Consider the following 19,969-nt stretch of genomic DNA (forward strand, 5'->3'; position numbering starts at 1 on the left):
TCTCTAATCTTGATTGCAGGAAATGTGACTTCTGCAATAGAGTAGTAAATGTCTGGAACGCTCTACCTGATCCTGTTGTTAATCTCTTTAATCCCCAGACCTTTTATCGTAAACTGTCTACTGTGGACCTTTCATGTTTCTTAAGAGGTCCCTAAGGGGCCGTGCATAAGCGCACCAGTCCCTGTCCTACTGTCCCCAATTATATGTAATCATTCTACGTGGCTATGTTTTGCCTATTTATATCCTTTTATTTGGGCCAATTTTTTTCATATGTCCATGTCTATGTCAATACTGTCACTTGTTTCCTTGTACTTGTTGATAGATAGATAGATAGATAGATAGATAGATAGATAGATAGATAGATAGATAGATAGATAGATGATAGATAGATAGATTTATTTATTTATTTATTTATTTATTATTTAAATTTTTATACCGCCCTTCTCCCGAAGGACTCAGGGCGGTTCACAGCCTGGTAAAAATACAAAATAATACAATATACATACGATTAAAATATAATTAAAAAACTTATTGAATTGGCCACCGTTAAAAATTTAGAATAAAACCCATTAAAAAACCCATAAGTTTAAAAACTAACCCAGTCCAGCGCAGATGAATAGATGAGTTTTAAGCTCGCGACGAAAGGTTCGGAGGTCCGGAAGTTGACGGAGTCCTGGGGGGAGTTCATTCCAGAGGGCGGGAGCCCCACCAGGGAAGGCCCTTCCTGGGCGCCGCCAGACGACACTGTCGCTACCGACGGCACCCTGAGGAGTCCCTCTGTGAGAGCGCACGGGTCGGTGAGAGGTATTCGGTAGCAGCAGGCGGTCCCGTAGATAGCCCGGCCCTATGCCATGGAGCGCTTTAAAGACGTTCACCAACACCTTGAAGCGCACCCGGAAGGCCACAGGTAGCCAGTGCAGCCTGCGCAGGATAGGTGTCACATGGGAGCCACGAGGGGCTCCCTCTATCACCCGCGCAGCTGCATTCTGGACCAACTGCAGCCTCCGGATGCCCTTCAAGGGGAGCCCCATGTAGAGAGCATTGCAGTAATCCAGACGAGACGTCACAAGGGCGTGAGTGACTGTGCATAAGGCATCCCGGTCTAGAAAGGGGCGCAGCTGGCGCACCAGGCGAACCTGGTGGAAAGCTCTCCTGGAGACGGCCGTCAGGTGGTCTTCAAAAGACAGCCGTTCATCCAGGAGAACGCCCAAGTTGCGCACCCTCTCCATCGGGGCCAATGACTCCCTCCCAACAGTCAGCCGTGGACTCAGCTGACTGTACCGGGATGCCGGCATCCACAGCCACTCCGTCTTGGAGGGATTGAGCTTGAGCCTGTTTCTCCCCATCCAGACCCGTACGGCTTCCAGACACCGGGACAGCACTTCGATAGCTTCATTGGGGTGGCCCGTGTGAAAAGTACAGCTGGGTGTCATCAGCGCACAGCTGGTACCTCACACGAAGCCACTGATGATCTCACCCAGCGGCTTCATGTAGATGTTGAACAGAAGGGCGAGAGAATCGACCCCGCGGCACCCCACAAGTGAGGCGCCTGCGACCGGTCGGAGAGATAGGAGGAGAACCACCGATAAACGGTGCCTCTCACTCCCAATCCTCCAACCGGCGCAGCAGGATACCATGGTCGATGGTATCGAAAGCCGCTGAGAGGTCTAATAGGACCAGGGCAGAGGAACAACCCTATCCCTGGCCCTCCAGAGATCATCCACCAACGCGACCAAAGCCGCCTCAGTGCTGTAACCGGGCCGGAAGCCGGACTGAACGGGTCTAGATAGACAGTTTCCTCCAGGTGCAGGGGAAACTGATATGCCACCATATTTCTACAACCTTCGCCGCGAAGGTTGGAGACCGGACGATAATTACCCAAAACAGCCGGGTCCAGGAAGGCTTCTTGAGGAGGGGCCTCACCACCGCCTCTTTCAAGGCGGCCGGAAAGACTCCTCCAACAAGGAAGCGCCAGAATCCCCTGAGCCACGCGTCCCTTCTCTTTATTATGTTTAGTTATTTTTACGAGACCACCAGCAAAATGATTACGACTCATTGAAGGCTCCAGTGAGGCTTAACGCTTTTTAGCAATAAAGCATTTTTTACTTAAGACAGGTCTGTTGTTGTTTTTTTTTAAAGCACAATGCTATTGCACGCTTTAATAGACTACAGTATAACATACCCGTCATTTTTATATGCACTGCGAAATCAAAACATTTGTCTGCCTCACTTTATTGCAATATTTGCTTTATTGCATCGGTCCAGAACCAGCAACGTCTTTGACATAGGCCTGTAATTTTGTCCTTGTTGCAGTTGGAGGATTAATGCTAGACTAAGATGAGCTGTTCGCTTGGTCCAGCTCTTATGTTCTTAAATACGAGGGTAATACGATTGAAGAAGGAATGCTGCCAATAAGATAATAAGGACACATGTGGAAAGGGGTGGGGTTTTTTTTATTTGTAATTAAAAAAAATAGAGTGTTTACAATGCTGTCTTTAGTCAGGGGTCTTCAAAAGATCTAAGTCTCAGAACTCACTGTAACATCATTGCAAAAAAGGCATTAAGAGTTGTCATTCTTATTTTACGAAGTTTTCACTCTGGTAAATGCTATACTTCAAACTAGGGCATATTAAAAACCTTTGCAAGACCTATCCTTGAATGCTGTTCACCTGCCTGGAACCCTCACTGTATTTCAGACTTCAATACATTAGAGCGGGTCCAGAGCTATTTTACTAGAAGAATTCTCAAATCTTCTGCTTTAAATAAAATTCACTATACCACCAGGCTTGAAATTTTAGGTCTGATAGATAGATAGATAGATAGATGATAGATAGATAGATGAATAGATAGATAGATAGATGATAGATAGATAGATGATAGATAGATGATAGATAGATAGATGATAGATAGATAAATAGATAGATAAATAGATAGATAGATGATAGATAGATGATAGATAGATGATAGATAGATGATAGATAGATAAATAGATAGATAGATAGATAGATAGATAGATGATAGATAGATAAATAGATAGATAGATGATAGATAGATGATAGATAGATAAATAGATAGATAGATAAATAGATAGATAGATGAATAGATAGATAAATAGATAGATAGATGAATAGATAGATAGATGATAGATAGATGAATAGATAGATAAATAGATAGATAGATGAATAGATAGATAAATAGATAGATAGATGATAGATAGATGATAGATAGATGATAGATAGATAGATAGATGATAGATAGATAGATGATAGATAGATGATAGATAGATGATAGATAGATAGATAGATAGATGATAGATAGATGAATAGATAGATAAATAGATAGATAGAAAGATGATAGATAGATAAATAGATAGATAGATGATAGATAGATAAATAGATAGATAGATGATAGATAGAGAGGTGATAGACAGACAGACAGATAGATAAACAGATAGATAAATAGATAGATAAATAGATAAATAGATGATAGATAGATGAATAGATAGATAGATGATAGATAGATGATAGATAGATGATAGATAGATAAATAGATAGATAGATAAATAGATAGATAAATAGATAGATAGATGAATAGATAGATAGATGAATAGATAGATAGATGAATAGATAGATAAATAGATAGATAGATGAATAGATAGATAGATAAATGATAGATGATAGATAAATAGATAGATAGATGATAGATAGATGATAGATAGATAAACAGATAGATAAATAGATAGATAAATAGATAAATAGATAGATGATAGATAGATGATAGATAGATAAATAGATAGATAGATGATAGATGGATAGATAGATGATAGATAGATGATAGATAGATAGATGATAGATAGATAAATAGATAGATAAATAGATAGATAAATAGATAGATAAATAGATAGATAGATGAATAGATAGATAAATAGATAGATAAATAGATAAATAGATATATAGATGAATAGATAGATAGACAGTTTCCTCCAGGTGCAGGGGAAACTGATATGCCACCATATTTCTACAACCTTCGCCGCGAAGGTTGGAGACCGACGATAATTACCCAAAACAGCCGGGTCCAGGAAGGCTTCTTGAGGAGGGGCCTCACCACCGCCTCTTTCAAGGCGGCCGGAAAGACTCCTCCAACAAGGAAGCGCCAGAATCCCTGAGCCAGCCTCGTGTCACCTCCTGAGTGGCCAGCACCAGCCAGGAGGGGCACGGGTCCAGTAAACACGTGGTGGCATTCAGCCTACCCAACAACCTGTCCATGTCCTCGGAGCCACAGGGTCAAACTCATCCCAAACAATATCACCAAGACCACCCTCAGACGCTCATCTGAATCGCCACAATTTTGGTCCAGACCGTCCCGTTGAACGATTTTATCGTATAGATAACCGTTAAACTCTCAGCACGCCCCTGCATCGGGTCATCCCGCCCCCTGGTGAAGGAGGGAGCGGGCCACCAAACAGGGCAGCTGGGCGGTTATCTGCCGACGCAATGAGGGAGGAGGCGAGCAACGCCGCTTCCTCAGTGCCACTAGGTAGGTCCTAGTATAGGATCTAACTAGTGTCCGATCAGCCTCTGAACGGCTGGACCTCCAAGAACTCTCTAGGCGCCTTCTCCGGCGTTTCATCCCCTCAGCTCCTCGGAGAACCAAGGAGCCGGTTGGGATCTGCGCCGGGTCAGAGGTCGCAGAGGCACGACACGGTCTAAAGCCCCAGCCGCAGCCCGCTCCCAGGCTGCAGCTAGTTCCTCTGCCGTGCCGTGAGCCAGACCCTCAGGAATGGCCCAAGCTCCATCCGAACCTCTCTGGGTCCATCAGGCGCCTGGGACGGTACCAACGTAATGGTTCCGCCTCCCTGCGGTGTTGGGTGGCGGTCAGAAAGTCCAGGCGAAGGAGAGAGTGATCTGACCATGACAAAGGCTCTGTGACTATATCTCCCAAGTCCAGATCCTTCAACCACTGACCAGAGATAAAAATCAGGTCCAGTGTGCCTCCCCCAATGTGAGTAGGGCCATCCACTACTTGAGTCAGGTCCAGGGCCGTCATGGAGGCCATGAACTCCCGAGCTACTGTCGATGACGAGCCAGCAGATGGCAAGTTAAAGTCCCCCATGACTAAAAGTCTGGGGGTCTCCACTGCCACCCCGGCAAGCACCTCCAGGAGCTCGGGCAGGGCGCTGTCACGCAGCAAGGAGCCAGGTACGCCACCAGCAAGCCCATCTGACATCTATGACCCCCACCTCACAAAGAGGGATTCACACCCGCAATCTGAGGTACAGTGGTCTCCCTCGGCTCTAGACTCTCTTTAATAACAACCGCCACCCCCACCCCTACCCTGGGCCTCGGCTGATGGAATGCACGGAAACCCGTGGGCACATCTCAACCAGGGCACGCCTTCAGTGCCCAACCAGGTCTCCGTAACGCCTATAATATCCGCTGCACCCCTGAATCAGATCATGTATTAGGGGGCCTTATTGGCCACGGACCGTGCGTTGTATAACATCAGACGAAGGCCCAGGCTCTGAGGGTCTTGACCATCCGGGAACGGGAGAAGTCAGGGGATCGGGCACGCGATCGCCTGTATACATCGAACGCGTGACCCCTAAACCGATGCGATCCCCTTCCGCCATATCTGCCCTCCCACTTACCGTGCAGATGGACTCACCTCACACAAAGGAACACACTCCCCCATAACCTCCGAACCCATTTGATAGTCGCCACGAGCATGCGCTGGAACTGGTTTCTCCCGACGGGCTACCCCATCACCCACCCTAACCCTCCCACCCACCCCAACCCAAACCCGCCGGTTTCCTCCCCTTAAAATTTCCATTAAAACTCCCACCCGCGGGTTTCCCCAACACCCGCCCTACCCTCCCACCCTTAAAATCCTCCCCTTAAAATCCCCATTAAAACTCCCTTAAAAATCTATTAAAACAATTAGTTAAAATCCCTAAGTCTCCTGGATTTAGCATGCCAACTCGGGTTCCAAAACCTGCCTCAAAGTGGGCCTCGGTAGTGTGGAGGGCCAAACCTGCGAGAGAGGGGAATCTCGCAGGGCAAGAAGGTCCGCAGTTGAAAATCTTCGCATATCAAAAAGTACGGTAAGCAGCCCATCGAAGCCGGTCAAGATGTCAACCACAGCAGAACGGGCTCTCAGGCTGGCAGGACGGATCATGGACATCTAGGGCTCCATTGGGCCGCTACTCCATCTCCAGACCCAGAGGCCACCACTCGTCCTAGGTCCAGATGACACCCAGTCGAATCAGTCACTCTCCTCTGAGCCAGTCTAGTCAACCAATGATGTTTAAAAGACGGTATATGGTCTTAATCACAGTCTTAATCTTGATCTTAGTCTTAGTCTTAGTGAGGGACACGATCCAGGACAAGCCCATCAGATGATAAGGCCATCGTGTCGCCGACAGCCAGGATCCCCAGCTGACGCCGACGCCGCCACCATGGGCCATCCTAGTCCAAACTGCTGAGGGTCCGAATGAGGGCCAACCTCACCTCCAGCTCCAACTCCCTTTCAAGGGATTGGGCCCTCCAGATGACTCTTCGGGCCCTCTGCCTCTCATAAGTCCGACCCTCTGCCTCTCCAGCGTTGATGGAAAAGAAACCTCTGTCCCATGAGGAGGTCGCTGCTGCCGCCGCCGCCGCTGCAGCCCGAAAGCTACACCGCGACCGCCGCGGCCAGCGCCCCAGCACAAGGGCCCAAAGAGAACGCTGATACCTGCCACTCATCCCCGGCCTCACCAGCACAGATGGCAAAAGCGCTGGTGGACAAAAGGCTCCAGCGCCGAAGCTCAAAGGCTCTCCAGTAACAGAGAGCGATGACAGAAAAGCTCCCAGTCCCCTGAGGAAGCCGCCGCCGCCGCCGCCGCCGCCGAGAACCCGGAAGTTCGGAGGCCCAGCCGCAGCCGCCGCAGCAGCATCCGCCCCAGCAGGAGCCTGGAGAACGCCAGCCGGCCCGATCGTCCCCAGGCCACTAGCTCGTCCAGCCTTACCCCGTTCGCCGCTCCTGATGTTCCCCCGGCCGGGGCTGGGACCGGAAGGTAAAAAATAGCCATCTCCCGGTCCCAAGCCCCCGAAAAGGCCGCTCCCCCGTTCCTACGAAGATATTTCACTGCGCCATCTTGGACATGCGCAGAAAAAAGATGATAGATAGATAGATAGATAGATAGATAGATAGATAGATAGATAGATAGATAGATAGATAGATGATAGATAGATAGATAGATGATAGATAGATAGATAGATAGATAGATAGATAGATAGATAGATGATAGATAGATAGATAGATAGATAGATAGATAGATAGATAGATAGATAGATAGATAGATAGATAGATAGATAGATGATAGATAGATAGATAGATAGATAGATGATAGATAGATAGATAGATAGATGATAGATAGATAGATAGATAGATAGATAGATAGATAGATAGATAGATAGATGATAGATAGATAGATAGATAGATAGATAGATAGATAGATAGATGATAGATATAGATAGATAGATAGATAGATAGATGATAGATAGATAAATAGATAGATAGATAGATGATAGATAGATAGATAGATGATAGATAGATAGATAGATAGATAGATAGATAGATAATAGATAGATAGATGATAGATAGATGATAGATAGATAGATAAATAGATAGATAGATAGATAGATAGATAGATAGATAGATAGATAGATAGATAGATAGATAGATAGATAGATAGATAGAAAGAAAGAGATTTTAAAAAAAACCTGGCATAAAAAACGACGTGGAGACTAGAACAGTGATGGCGAAAGTTTTTGTCATCACGTGCTGAAAGTGCACGCATGTGCTTGCACCCATAAGGCAATGCGTGCACGACAGCACCCCCCCCTGCACCCCCCATGCATGCGCGCATGACCACCATCACCCCGGCCTCATTTTGGGCCTAGCAGGTTTCCCTATAGCCTCCGGGGATCAAAAACAGGCCACGGGGGTGTGGCAAGCACCCTCCTTCCCCACGGCCCATTTTTGGTCCCAGGAAGCTGCAAGGAGGCCTGCTAGGCCTAAAACGGGCTGTGGGGGGGCACGCTGCACCCCCCCATGCACCCCCCTGACCCCCTGCGCATGCATGCATGACCCCCCACCGCACATGCACCCCAACCCCCCTGCATGCACGGCAGAGACCCAAAAATCAGCTGGCTGGAGGGAGGTACGCACACATGCGGAGCTGAGCTGGATGATGGCTCGCGTGCCCGCAGAGATGGCTCCATGTGCCACCTGTGGCACACGTGCCATAGGTTAGCCATCACGGCTCTAGAAAGAGTGCAGAGAAGAGCAACAAAGATGATTAGGGGACTGGAGGCTAAAACGTATGAAGAACGGTTGCAGGAACTGGGTATGTCTAGTTTAACAAAAAGAAGGACTAGGGGAGATATGATAGCAGTCTTCCAATATCTCAGGGGTTGCCACAAAGAAGAGGGAGTCAAGCTATTCTCCAAAGCACCTGAAGGCAGGACAAGAAGCAATGGGTGGAAACTCATCAAGGAGAGAAGCAACTTAGAACTAAGGAGGAATTTCCTGACAGGGAGAACAATTAATCAATGGAACGACTTCGGATGTTTTGGGCGATCCATTGCTGGAGGTTTTCAAGAAAATATTGGACAGCTATTTGTCTGGAATGATATAAAGTCTCCTAGCTTGAGCATGGGGTTGGACTATAAGACCTCCAAGGTCCCTTCCAACTGTAATTCTGTTAAATTCCCCTTAAGCCACCATTCCTGAGAAGTAGACAGTGCATCTTCCTAATTCATACGATTTGCAGAAAGTGGGGGTATGTATCTATCTTTCTTTCTATCTATCTGTCTATCTATCTATCTATCTATCTATCTATCTATCTATCTATCTATCTATCTATCTATCTATCTATCTATCTATCTATCTATCTATCTATCAGTGGTGGGATTCAAAAATTTTTACTACCAGTTCTGCTGGTGTGGCTTGGTGGGCATGGAAGGGGAAAGATACTGCAAAATCCCCATTTCCTCCCGATCAGCTGGGACTTGGGAGGCAGAGAATAGATGTGGGAAGGGGCCAGTCAGAATTTTTACTACCGGTTCTCCGAACTACTCAAAATTTCCGCTACCGGTTCTCCAGAACTGGTCAGAACCTGCTGAAACCCACCTCTGGTATGTATGTATGTATGTTCTATATCTGACATCTTGCATAGAGGCGACTCTGGGCAGCTTCCAAACATTAAAATCCAATCAAACATTGAAGCAATAAATAATCCTCATCATAGACTCGGAGTCTGATAAAAAGCCCGGTTGGAGACGGGAGGGGCCCGGCTGAGGAGAGGAGGGAGGACGAGTCGCAACATATATATATATGATCCTCTGCATGAATGGATGGCTGGGGCCGTGCAGGCCCATCGCCGAAGTCTTCCAATGCCCCGTAACTACTATCTGTGCGTCAAGATTTGCTCGGGAAGAGCTGGTGGGTGAGACGAAGCGCTAAGTTGCCTGCAGCTGGTGATGACTTTCGCGGTGCGTGTTTCTTTTTCTCAGCAGCCTCCCAAAGCCTCCTTTTGCCCCTCCATGTTCTAAACATGGAGATGTTTTCTTCCCTGGAGATAATAAGTGTGTGTGTGCATTTGTGTGTGTGTGTGTGTGTGTGTGTGTGTGTACACTAGTTCTGCCACATCTAGAAATCTTTGGTTATTGGGCGCCATCAGCCATCAGGTGTTGGCAATCCTTTTAGGGCATTGCAGCCTTGGCAACACACACACACATACACACACACACACACACACACACACACACAGAAGCTGCATGTTTATTAAGGCAAAAGTGCCACTTTTCATCAAACATTCATCAAAGCCCCTCGCTCCCTATTTCGCAGGCCCTGCATGGCCCGGCTGCTCTCTGTCTTACCAAGAAGAGTGTGAAAAAATAAAAACAAAAACTGATTTCTTCAACCCTCAGCGTGGCTTGCTTATCTCTGTTTAGCAGGGAGAGATTTGGGGTGGCTACTGTGTGCCCCATAGATGTGGGGACACTCAAAGGGCTGAGATTGTTCAGCCAAAACTGAGATTCCTGTAAGAGGGTAAGGAAAATATCTGGTTTGGGTTCCTACAGAGGAAAAAGGAAGCACGATTGGGAACAAATATAAGGTCTTCTGGCTTGGGCAGGGGGTTGGACTAGAAGACCTCCAAGGTCCCTTTCAGCCCTGTGATTCTATTCTATTCTATTCTATTCTATTCTATTCTATTCTATTCTATTCTCCTCTCCTCTCCTCTCCTCTCCTCTCCTATTCTATTCTATTCTATTCTATTCTATTCTATTCTATTCTATTCTATTCTCCTCTCCTCCTATTCTATTCTATTCTATTCTATTCTATTCTATTCTCCTCTCCTCCTATTCTATTTTATTATATTCTATTCTATTCCTAATTTCATTCTATTCTATTCTATTCGTCTTGAGTTATACTCAATTCATATTAACTTCATGAACTCATCCATGCGTGGCTCCCTTACAGGTAGTTCTCAATTTGTAAACACAACTGGGGGCCAGAACTTCCATTGCTAAGCACGGTGATTATTAAATGACTTGCATCCAATTTTACAACATTTTTTTGGTTACGGTTGTTACGCAAATCACTGCGGGTTGTTGAGCGAATCATGTGGTGGTCAGAATCCAGCTGGGAAGGTCAGAAACAGGGATCCCATGACCCTGGGATGCCGCAACCCTCGTAAAGATGTGCCAGTTGCAAATCATCCAAATTTTCATCACATGATCATGGAAATGCTTGGATGGCTCTAAGTGCGAGGATTGTCCCTCCACAGTTTTGTTTTTGTTGTTGTTGTTGTAACTTTGAATGGTCCCTAAATGAATGATTGTAAATTGAGGACTATCTGGGGTTGAAAATGTATCTTACACCTGATTTATAAAAACCCTGATCTGTCCTTAACTATGCTTGAGATGCTGACATTCCTGTTTGGTGCCAAACATCGCATTTGTGCAGAAGAAGATGTTTCTGAGATGGATCATAATTCGTGATTCAAATGAATTCTTTGCGGCAAACGGCCTGGTGGCCCCGTTGCTGATCCTCCCCTCTCTCCTTTGACAGCTTGATCCCAAAAACACCGGTTTCGTTGGGGTGGAGACCTTCGCCAGCCTGGTCCACAGCCATGAACTCCCTCTGGACCCTGCGAAACTGGAGATGTTGGTGGCCTTGGCACAAAGCAACGATGAGGGTCAGATCTGCTATCAGGAGCTAGTAGATCTGGTCAGTGGCGTGAGTACCAGCAGCTGTACGGTGGCTGGATCAGAGTCTGTTGAGCATGGACGGCCTACGTTTTCCACTTCTGTAGACCAACATTTCTCAACCTCAGCAGCTGTACGACGCGTGGACTTCAATTCTCAGAGTTCCCCACTGATCTTTGAGCTGCTACGGTTGAGAAATGCTGTTCTAGGTAATTTGCTTTCTTGTGGACATTTCATTACCTGACTACGGATCATCGGTGCCAGAATACTGCTAAATCTCTTTTTCTAGCACTGATGATGTTGCCTAGTTGGGTCATGAAATGTCTGAAACATCAAGTCAAGGTTGGCTAGGAGCTGCTACTTCTGGAGACAATTCTGGAGAAGTAGTATCCATTTTTCTACAATTGGTCAATAACAGGTATTTCAGAACCTGGGAGAGCTCCCACAAGCTATGAGACTCGCTCATTCGCTCCAGAACAGGGGTCTCCAACCTTGTCAACTTTAAGACTTGTGGACTTAATTCCCAGAATTCTGTTCTGGGAGTCCACAAGTCTTAAAGTTGACAAAGTTGGAGACTCTTGCTCCAGAAAACAAGTCACCTTGAAAGAAAACTGGGACAGGTTGACATCTGAAAAAGCAAAGAAGGACCTTATTTATGGACAGTTGCAGAGACAGCTTGTGTAGTGGTTAAGGTATTCACTTAAACTACGGATACCAGGCTTAATAGCAGTACCTGTGAGAGGGATCTTGGAGTCTTAGTGGACAACCAGCTAAATATGAGCCAACAGTGTGCAGTGGCAGCCAAAAAAAGCCAATGTAATCCTAAATTGCATTAACAGACGGATACAGTCAAGATCAAGTGAGGAACTAATACCACTTTACAAAGCCTTAGAAAGACCACACCTGGAATATTGCGTCCAGTTTTGGCCACACACTATAAAAAAGATGTTGAGACTCTAAGAAAAAGTGCAGAGAAGAGCAACCAGGAGGATGAGGGGACTGGAGGCTAAAACATACGAAGAACGGTTGCAGGAGCTGGGCCTGGCTAATCTAGTGAAGGACCAAAGGAGACATGATAGCACCCTCCCAATACTTGAGGGGCTGCCACAGAGAGGAAGATCAACCTGTTTTCCAAAGCACCTGAAGGCCAGACAAGTAACAATGAATGGAAACTGATCAAGGAGAGATTCAATCTAGAAATAAGGAGGAATTTCCTGATGAGTGAGAGCAATCAACCAATGGAACAGAAGCTGCCTTTGGAAGTTGTGGGAGCTTCATCCCTGGAGGCTTTCAAGAAGAGACTCAACTGCCATCTGTCAGAAATGGTGTAGGGTCTCCTGTTTGGGCAGGGGGATTGGATAAATCCACTCCTCTAACTTCAGTATCTGTCGATTAACCGTTTGTAGAATAGTTCCCATGTTATAAAATATTCGTAGTCTTCTTTTCCTTTGATTTTTAGGGTTAACCTATCCATTTCTGCAAATTCCAGAATTTTTTTTTATTATTATATTAACACCTGTAGGGGTTTCTAGATTTTTCCAGCCTTTTACCAATTCCTGATTGAGGGAGGGTCCCAGGCTCCCTATGATAGAGGTCTCCAACCTGGGCAACTTTCAGCCTGGGGGACTTCAACTCCCAGAATTCTCCAGCCAGCTTTGCTGGCTGGGGGATTCTGGGAGTTGAAGTCCACCAGGTTGAAAGTTGCCCAGGTTGGAGACCCCTACTCTATGAAGTCCATGAGCTTAGCAACCCCAACTTAGGCAAACCCTGAGCAGTGGCTGGACTAATTTGCCTTAGCTGATCATCTTCCCCAGATTCATGGACTTGGAGATATCAGTTGAGGAGATATTGTCAGGCAAATGTCTGTGGAGATTCTCAATCATCCAGCTCATGGTTGTTCCAAAGGTGCTTTTTCCAAAAGGCAATGGGCTTTCTCGGGTTTTTTTTCCCCTTGAAAACGTTTCACTTCTCATCCCGGAAGCTTCTTCAGTTCTGAAGTTCTTCAGAAGAAGCTTCTCGGATGAGGAGCAAAATGTCTTCAAGGGGAAACCCTCCCCCCCCCTCAAGAAAGTCCAGTTGCCTTTTTGGAAAAGCACTTTTGAGATATTGTCAGGCGCAAATAACTAGGAGCGTTTCTTGAGTTCAGAAGACAGAAGAGTTTATGATTGCTACCTGTAATACAAGAATCTGGCCAACTAACAATCAAAGCTAAATTGGCGTTAGATAAAAATGGAATTCATGGGAGGCAGGGCTTGGTTTTTCTTGTGGCTGTTGTGACCCAGCACAACTAGACGCAATCAGTTCAAAAACAAACAGACTTTATTAGAACAGCTGAGAATTAACTCATTCTCAACATCGTCCAAACTAAATCAAAGCAAATGCTTCCTAACACAATTCTTCAGTCTTATCACCAACCTTGGTCTAATTAGGCAAACTGCCAAAGGCTTTTCATGGCAAAAGTTCAAAAGAAGAAGACGCTGACAAGAAATAAATGGAGCAAGGCTATCAACATTGTTTTCCAACGAAGAGCCCAAATGCCGTTGCTGGTCTTTTAAGCCTTATGGGAGGGGCCAATCGTCTCTTGGCCCTACTCCTGAGTCATCCTCTTTGCTTGAGCTGCTCTTGCCTTCTGGCAGCTCTTCTCATGCTTGCATTAGGAACAGGCTCCTCCTGTTCCTTTGCTTCACTATTGTCAGCCTCTGGAGGCTCCGGAGTCCGCACATCATTCCCAAATGGCCCTGGCCCCATCTCTGCCTCTGACACAGAGCCCTCATCCGGGCCTTCCCCAGCCTCCAGGACTGGCCCGTGTTCTTCCTCAGCCTCATCGCTGTCTGACTCCGCTGCCAGCTCTGCAGGCTGCTGGCAGACCACAACACTGGCAATGCAATGACTCCAAACGGATGACATGTTTAACCCCACCTTCCAGTTCAGCCTGATATTCTCCTGTACATATCTTGCCAGGGAGATATTTTTGGCTCAAAAGCAGGGTTGGGAATGGGGGTGGTGGTGAAAGGGGTCTCTAGGAGGCAGTTCATGACGAAAGATGCAGTGGTGAATTTCCTGCTGTTGGGGTCACTGTTTCTTTTTGCAGATCAGCAGCAAACGTTCCAGCAGCTTCAAGCGGGCCATCGCCAACGGACAGAGGGCCCTGCCTCAGGATGGCCTCCTGGATGAGACCGGGCTGGGTTTCTACAAACGCTTTGTGCGCTACGTGGCGTACGAGATCCTCCCGTGTGAGATGCACCGACGGTGGTACTTCTACCAGCACCGTGCCTGTCCTCCACCGGTCTTCATGGCTGTGGTCACACTCACCCAGGTGTGCAAAGAAGCCGCTTGCCAAGGGTTGGAGTGCACAGCACACTTGGGGGGAGGGAAAGGAGTTCCTTAAAAGCAGACGGGTCAGTTCTCCCATTCTTTGACTCGTGCATCTTGATTTCTAGGTTAGAAGCAGCTGCACAATCTGATGCTTTGGTCAAGGTGATGAAAGTATGTGTGTGTATGTGTTAGAATTTTTAAATATAGATAGTCTTCAATGTATTATCACAATTGGGACCAGAATTTGCATTGCTAAGCAAGGCAGGAGACATGGCATGAGGGTTCAGCTATTAAGACCTTGAGCTTGTCAACTGGAAAGGTGGTAGCCCGGGGTTCGAGACCAAAACACCACGCGATGGGGTGAGCTCCTATCCTCGCCCCAGCATGCAAATAAATGCGAGTAGACCAATAGGTACCACTTTGCTCAGAAGATAACAACGTTCCGTGCGCCTCAACACGCTGGCCACATGAGCACAGATGCATCTTCAGACAACACTGGCTCCCTTAGCTAAGAAACAGGGATGAGCATCGTCTTCTTCTTGTTGTTAGTTGCGAAGTTGTGTTTGACTCATTGCGACCCCATGGACAACGTTCATCCAGGCCTTCCTATCCTCTACCATCCTCTGGAGTCCATTTAAGCTCACGCCGACTGCTTCAGTGACTCCATCCAGCCCCCTCGTTCTCTGCCGTCCCCTTCTTCTTTTGCCCTCCATCGTTCCCAGTATTAGGCTCTTCTCCAGTGAGTCCTTCCTCCTCATAAGGTGGCCAAAGTATTTGAGTTTCAACTTCAGAATCTGGCCTTCTAAAGAGCAGTCAGGGTTGATCTCCTCTAAGACTGACCAGTTGGATCGCCTTGCAGTCCAAGGGACTCGCAGGAGTCTTCTCCAGCACCAGAGTTCAAAGGCCTCAATTCTTTGGCGCTCAGCCTTCCTTATGATCCAACTTTCACAGCCATCCATTGCAACTGGGAAAACCATAGACTTGACTATACGCACTTTTGTTGGCAGGGTGATGTCTCTGCTTTTTAGTATGCTGTTTAGCTTTGCCATAGCTTTCCTCCCCAGGAGCAAACGTCTTTTAATTTCTTGGCTGCAGTCCCCACCTGCGGTGATCTTGGAGCCCAGGAAAATAAAATCTGTCTCTACCTCCATTTCTTCCCCATTCTACCTGCCAGGAATTGAGAGGGCCGGAGGCCATGATCTTAGTTTTCTTAATGTTGAGTTTCAAGCCAACTTTTGCACTCTCCTCCTTCACCCACATCAAGAGGCTTTTTAGTTCCTCTTCGCTTTCTGCTATCATCTTCTAGACTCGGATATAACCAGACAAGGGAAACAGGACAAGGCAATTGTTAAATGAGCTGCACCCAATTCTGCAACCTTTTTGCCACTGTTAAGTGCAATTGTTAAGTGAATCATGAGGCGCTTCTAGGTTCTCTCACTGACTTTTGCTTGCTGGTTTCCTTCTAGAACTGTCTCTTGGCCAAGAATCCAGAGATTCTGCAGCAAACCAAGATCTTAGACTTCAGCAATGCTAACGAGGCCTTCGGTGCAAATGTGCCTGAAGGACATCAATTTACCGAAAACCATCGCGGTCATTATTGTTTTCTCTCCTTTCTACTAGATCATCGTTTTCCTTTGCTATGGAGCGCGGCTGAACAAGTGGGTGTTACAGACCTACCATCCAGAGTACATGAAAAGCCCTTTGGTCTACCATCCTGGACATCGCGCCCGGGCCTGGAGGTTTCTCACATACATGTTCATGCATGTAGGGTAAGTATCTACAAGATCTTCTCCCGGCTCCTTTCCCGTTTATTAATAAAGCAGGATTGGAGGAAGCTGGTTTGCCAGCCACACCTGGTCCATCGCGCTGGTCTCTTGGGGCTTCGAGACACATCAACCTTGCGTTACAGTTTGTGTTACACCTTGTGTGACTTCATCCCGTTTCTGGGGTGGAATTGGGTCAAAACATCTGCAATCTAAACAGTGACCTGCTTTACTTTTGAAGCTCCACGGGTCTGCAAGTTCAGGTCACTGATGATGTTATCTAGTTTGGGTTATGAAACGACTGCAAGAAAACAAGCAAGCTCAGAGAGCACCAAAGTTCCCATAGACGACATCCTCCTCCTCCTCCTCCTCCTCCTCCTCCTCCCCCTCCTCTCTTCTACTCCACAAAGCTCACTTCCTTCTAGCATTGATGATATTACCTAGTTAGGTAATGAAATGGGTGCCAGAAAACAAGCAAGGTCAGAGAGCACCAAGGATCCCACATTCCTTCTCCTTCTTCTTCTTTTCCTCCTCCTCTTCCACCTCCTCTTCTCCTCCTTTCTCTTCCACTCCACAAAGCCCACTTCCTTCTAGCATTGATGATATTACCTAGTTAGGTAATGAAACATCTGCAAGAAGACCACCAGGCTCAGAGAACATCAAGGACCCCACATTCCTCCTCCTTCTCCCCCCCCTCCCCCTCCTCCTCCTCCTCCTCCTCCTCCTCCTTTCTCTTCCACTCCACAAGCTCACTCCCTTCTAGCATTGATGCTTTTTACCTAGTTAGGTAATAAAACATCTACAAGAAAACAAGCAAGCTCAGAGAACATCAAAGACCCCACATTCCTCCTCCTTCTCCTTCTCCTCCTCCTTTCTCTTCTACTCCACAAAGCTCACTCCCTTCTAGCACTGATGATGTTACCTAGCTTGGGTAACGAAACATCTGCAAAGAAAGCCACCAAGCTCAGAGAACACCAAGGACCCTTCATTTAACCCTGAGTTACAAATATCCTCCTTTATTAGTCCAGATCTTGCCACTTACCACCAGGGGTGCAAAGCAAATGAGCTCGGAACGGGTGTGTGTACAAGCACTCGGATTATTTGCCCATCACTGATGTGGCTCCATGTCCTGGAAACGGAGCTTTTGCTGGTGGTTGTCTAGACTCACGTATAGTAAGAGGAGGACATGAATCTTCTTCAAGACTTGGTGGGCCAAATCCAGCACAATGGTGAAGTTTTAGCCGGCAGTTAATATAGGATTGTCAGGAGGAAGTTTTTGTGTGTGTTATGTTTCACAACTCTTATTTTCTCTGGCCTCGAGTGGGGAATTAGAGGCAATCTTTTTATATGTCATAATGTTAGAGAAGCGGATGTAGATTTTTATAACTTGCTGACGAGTGACATCTGGCCATGTTGAGACCAGCTGTTGAGTTTGTTTCTGGTGTATCTATGATACCCTGCAATGTTTCTCTCTCTCTCTCTCTCTCCACTGTACAAAGCCCTTTATGTACATTTTTTTTACCGTCTCCCAAAATAAAACAGATCTGTTGCTGGAGCTCTTGAAAGCAGCTCACTGGAACGGAATTGAATCCCCAGATTTTACTGCATTTCTGTGGGGGAAAAAAAAAATCAAAGAGAAATTCCTGAGCATGCTAGACAGAATGCTAGTCCTCAACTTACAGCCATAATTACAGCCAACATTTCCATTGCTAAGCGAAAGATTTGCCAAATGAACCTGGTGTTCGGGTTAGGGTTGATGTAACCAAACACCAGGTTCATATTATCACATGTGGTGGAGGTGCCCCAAAGCAAAAAAAAAAAAAAAATGGAAGAAAATGTGCATATGGCTACGATGAAACAACACATAGACCAGTGGTTCTCAACCTTTATAGTGCTGAGACCCCTTTAATACAATTCCCCACGATGTGGCGACCCCTAACCGTAAAATTATTTTCGTTTTGAATTTATCGCGCCTGAAGCCATATTGGCTAGCAATCTGAACTGCTTGCGATTGCCTTGAGGACGAAGGCATTAAAGCGGAGACTCCTCCCCTATTAAGTTTAAGGCGCCTGAAGCCAGATTAGGCTAGCGATTGGGAGTGATTGCAGCTGGCTTGAGAGGGAGACATCAGAGCAAAGAGTTCTCTCTTTTTTAATTGATCGCGCCTGAAGCTGAATTCGGCTAGCGATTTGAAGAGCCTGCAGCTGGCTTGTGGAGTCAACCATTGGAGCACGATTCTTCAACTCGCAAGTATACTTCCCATATTTCTGATGGTCTTAGGCGACCCCTGGCAAATCGTCATTTGACCCCCAATGGGGTCCCGACCCACAGGTTGAGAACCGCTGACATAGACTTAAACCTGTGATATTCTTGCTGGGCATGCTTCAGAAAAGTATAATAAGGGTAATATATATTTTAATTTTACATATTTTAAATGCAGCCAAAGATCCTATACCCAAAATATTGGAAAAAATGAACTAACAAATGAGAATATAATTAAAAAAAATGGAATGTGCAGAAATGGATAGCTTAACACTAAAAATTAAAGAAAAGGAATAGTCTGAATATTTTATGACATGGGAACTTTTTTTACAAATGATTACTTGATAGATACAGAGGTCAGAGGGATGGGTATCTATGAAATATGGATTATATGAGAAAGAAAAATCAATTAGTTAACATTTTGATGCTTATAGAATTGCTGTTAATATGGAAGATAGTACACCTTATAATAATGATTGATACTATCTACTATATGTTGTATGATGATAGGATCATAATGATTATGAGGGTCTTTCAATTTTAACACTTCTGTTGCCTAGAAAACACACTGTTCAATTTAGAATTTGCGATATCAAAACAATAAAAGCAATATTTTTTTAAAAAAAGATTTGCTAAATGAATTTGTCCCATTTTACGTCCTTGCCACCGTTGCTAAGTGAATCACTGCAGTTGTTAAATTAGTAAACGTGGTTGCAAAGCGAATCTGGCATTTCCCATTGACTTTGCTTAAAAGAAGGTCACCAAAGGAGATCATGTGACCCCGGGACTCTGTGACCGTCATAAATACGAGTCAGTTGCCATGACCCTGGGGATGCTGCAACGGTCATAAGTGTGAAAATCGGTCCTAAGTCACTTTTTTTCACTGCCTTTGTAACTTCAAACGGTCACTAAGTGAACTGTTGTAAGGTGAGAACTGCCTGTAGCTCTTTCCCTTTGAGGCGAAAGACAGGTAATCCTCAATTTACAAACATACGTTTAGCAACCATTTGGAACTACGACGGAGCTGGAAAACTGTGACTTACAACTGGTCCTCGCACTTACGACCGTTGCAGCATCCCCATGGTGATTTGATCAAAATTTGAACCCTTGGCCACTGGTATGTAGTTATGACGGTGGCAGTATCCCGGGGTCACATGATCACCATTTGTGACCTTCCCAGCTGTCTTCAAACAAGCAAAAAATAGAATAGAATTTTTATTGGCCAAGTGTGATTGGACACACAAGGAATTTGTCTTGGTGCAGATGCTCTCAGTGTACATAAAGAAAAGATACGTTCATCAAGGTACAACATTTACAACACAATTGATGGTCAATATATCAATATAAATCATAAGGATTGCCAGCAACAAGTTATAG

The 19,969-nt window shown here is 45.8% G+C and overlaps 1 protein-coding gene across 1 annotated transcript in view; it reads left to right on the forward strand.

Annotated features, from left to right (window-relative positions):
- Nucleotides 1-19,969, forward strand: part of RHBDL1 (rhomboid like 1) — a 45,481-nt gene that overhangs the window by 14,468 nt on the left and 11,044 nt on the right. Inside the window, exons 2-4 of the mRNA XM_058156958.1 lie at nucleotides 11,116-11,283; nucleotides 14,344-14,568; nucleotides 16,188-16,336. Of these exons, the coding sequence (XP_058012941.1) occupies nucleotides 11,116-11,283; nucleotides 14,344-14,568; nucleotides 16,188-16,336 (542 nt within the window). The remainder of the gene's footprint in view (nucleotides 1-11,115; nucleotides 11,284-14,343; nucleotides 14,569-16,187; nucleotides 16,337-19,969) is intronic.

This window comes from Ahaetulla prasina, chromosome 14 (genome assembly GCF_028640845.1).
Source record: "Ahaetulla prasina isolate Xishuangbanna chromosome 14, ASM2864084v1, whole genome shotgun sequence".
Taxonomy (NCBI): Eukaryota; Metazoa; Chordata; class Lepidosauria; order Squamata; family Colubridae; genus Ahaetulla; species Ahaetulla prasina.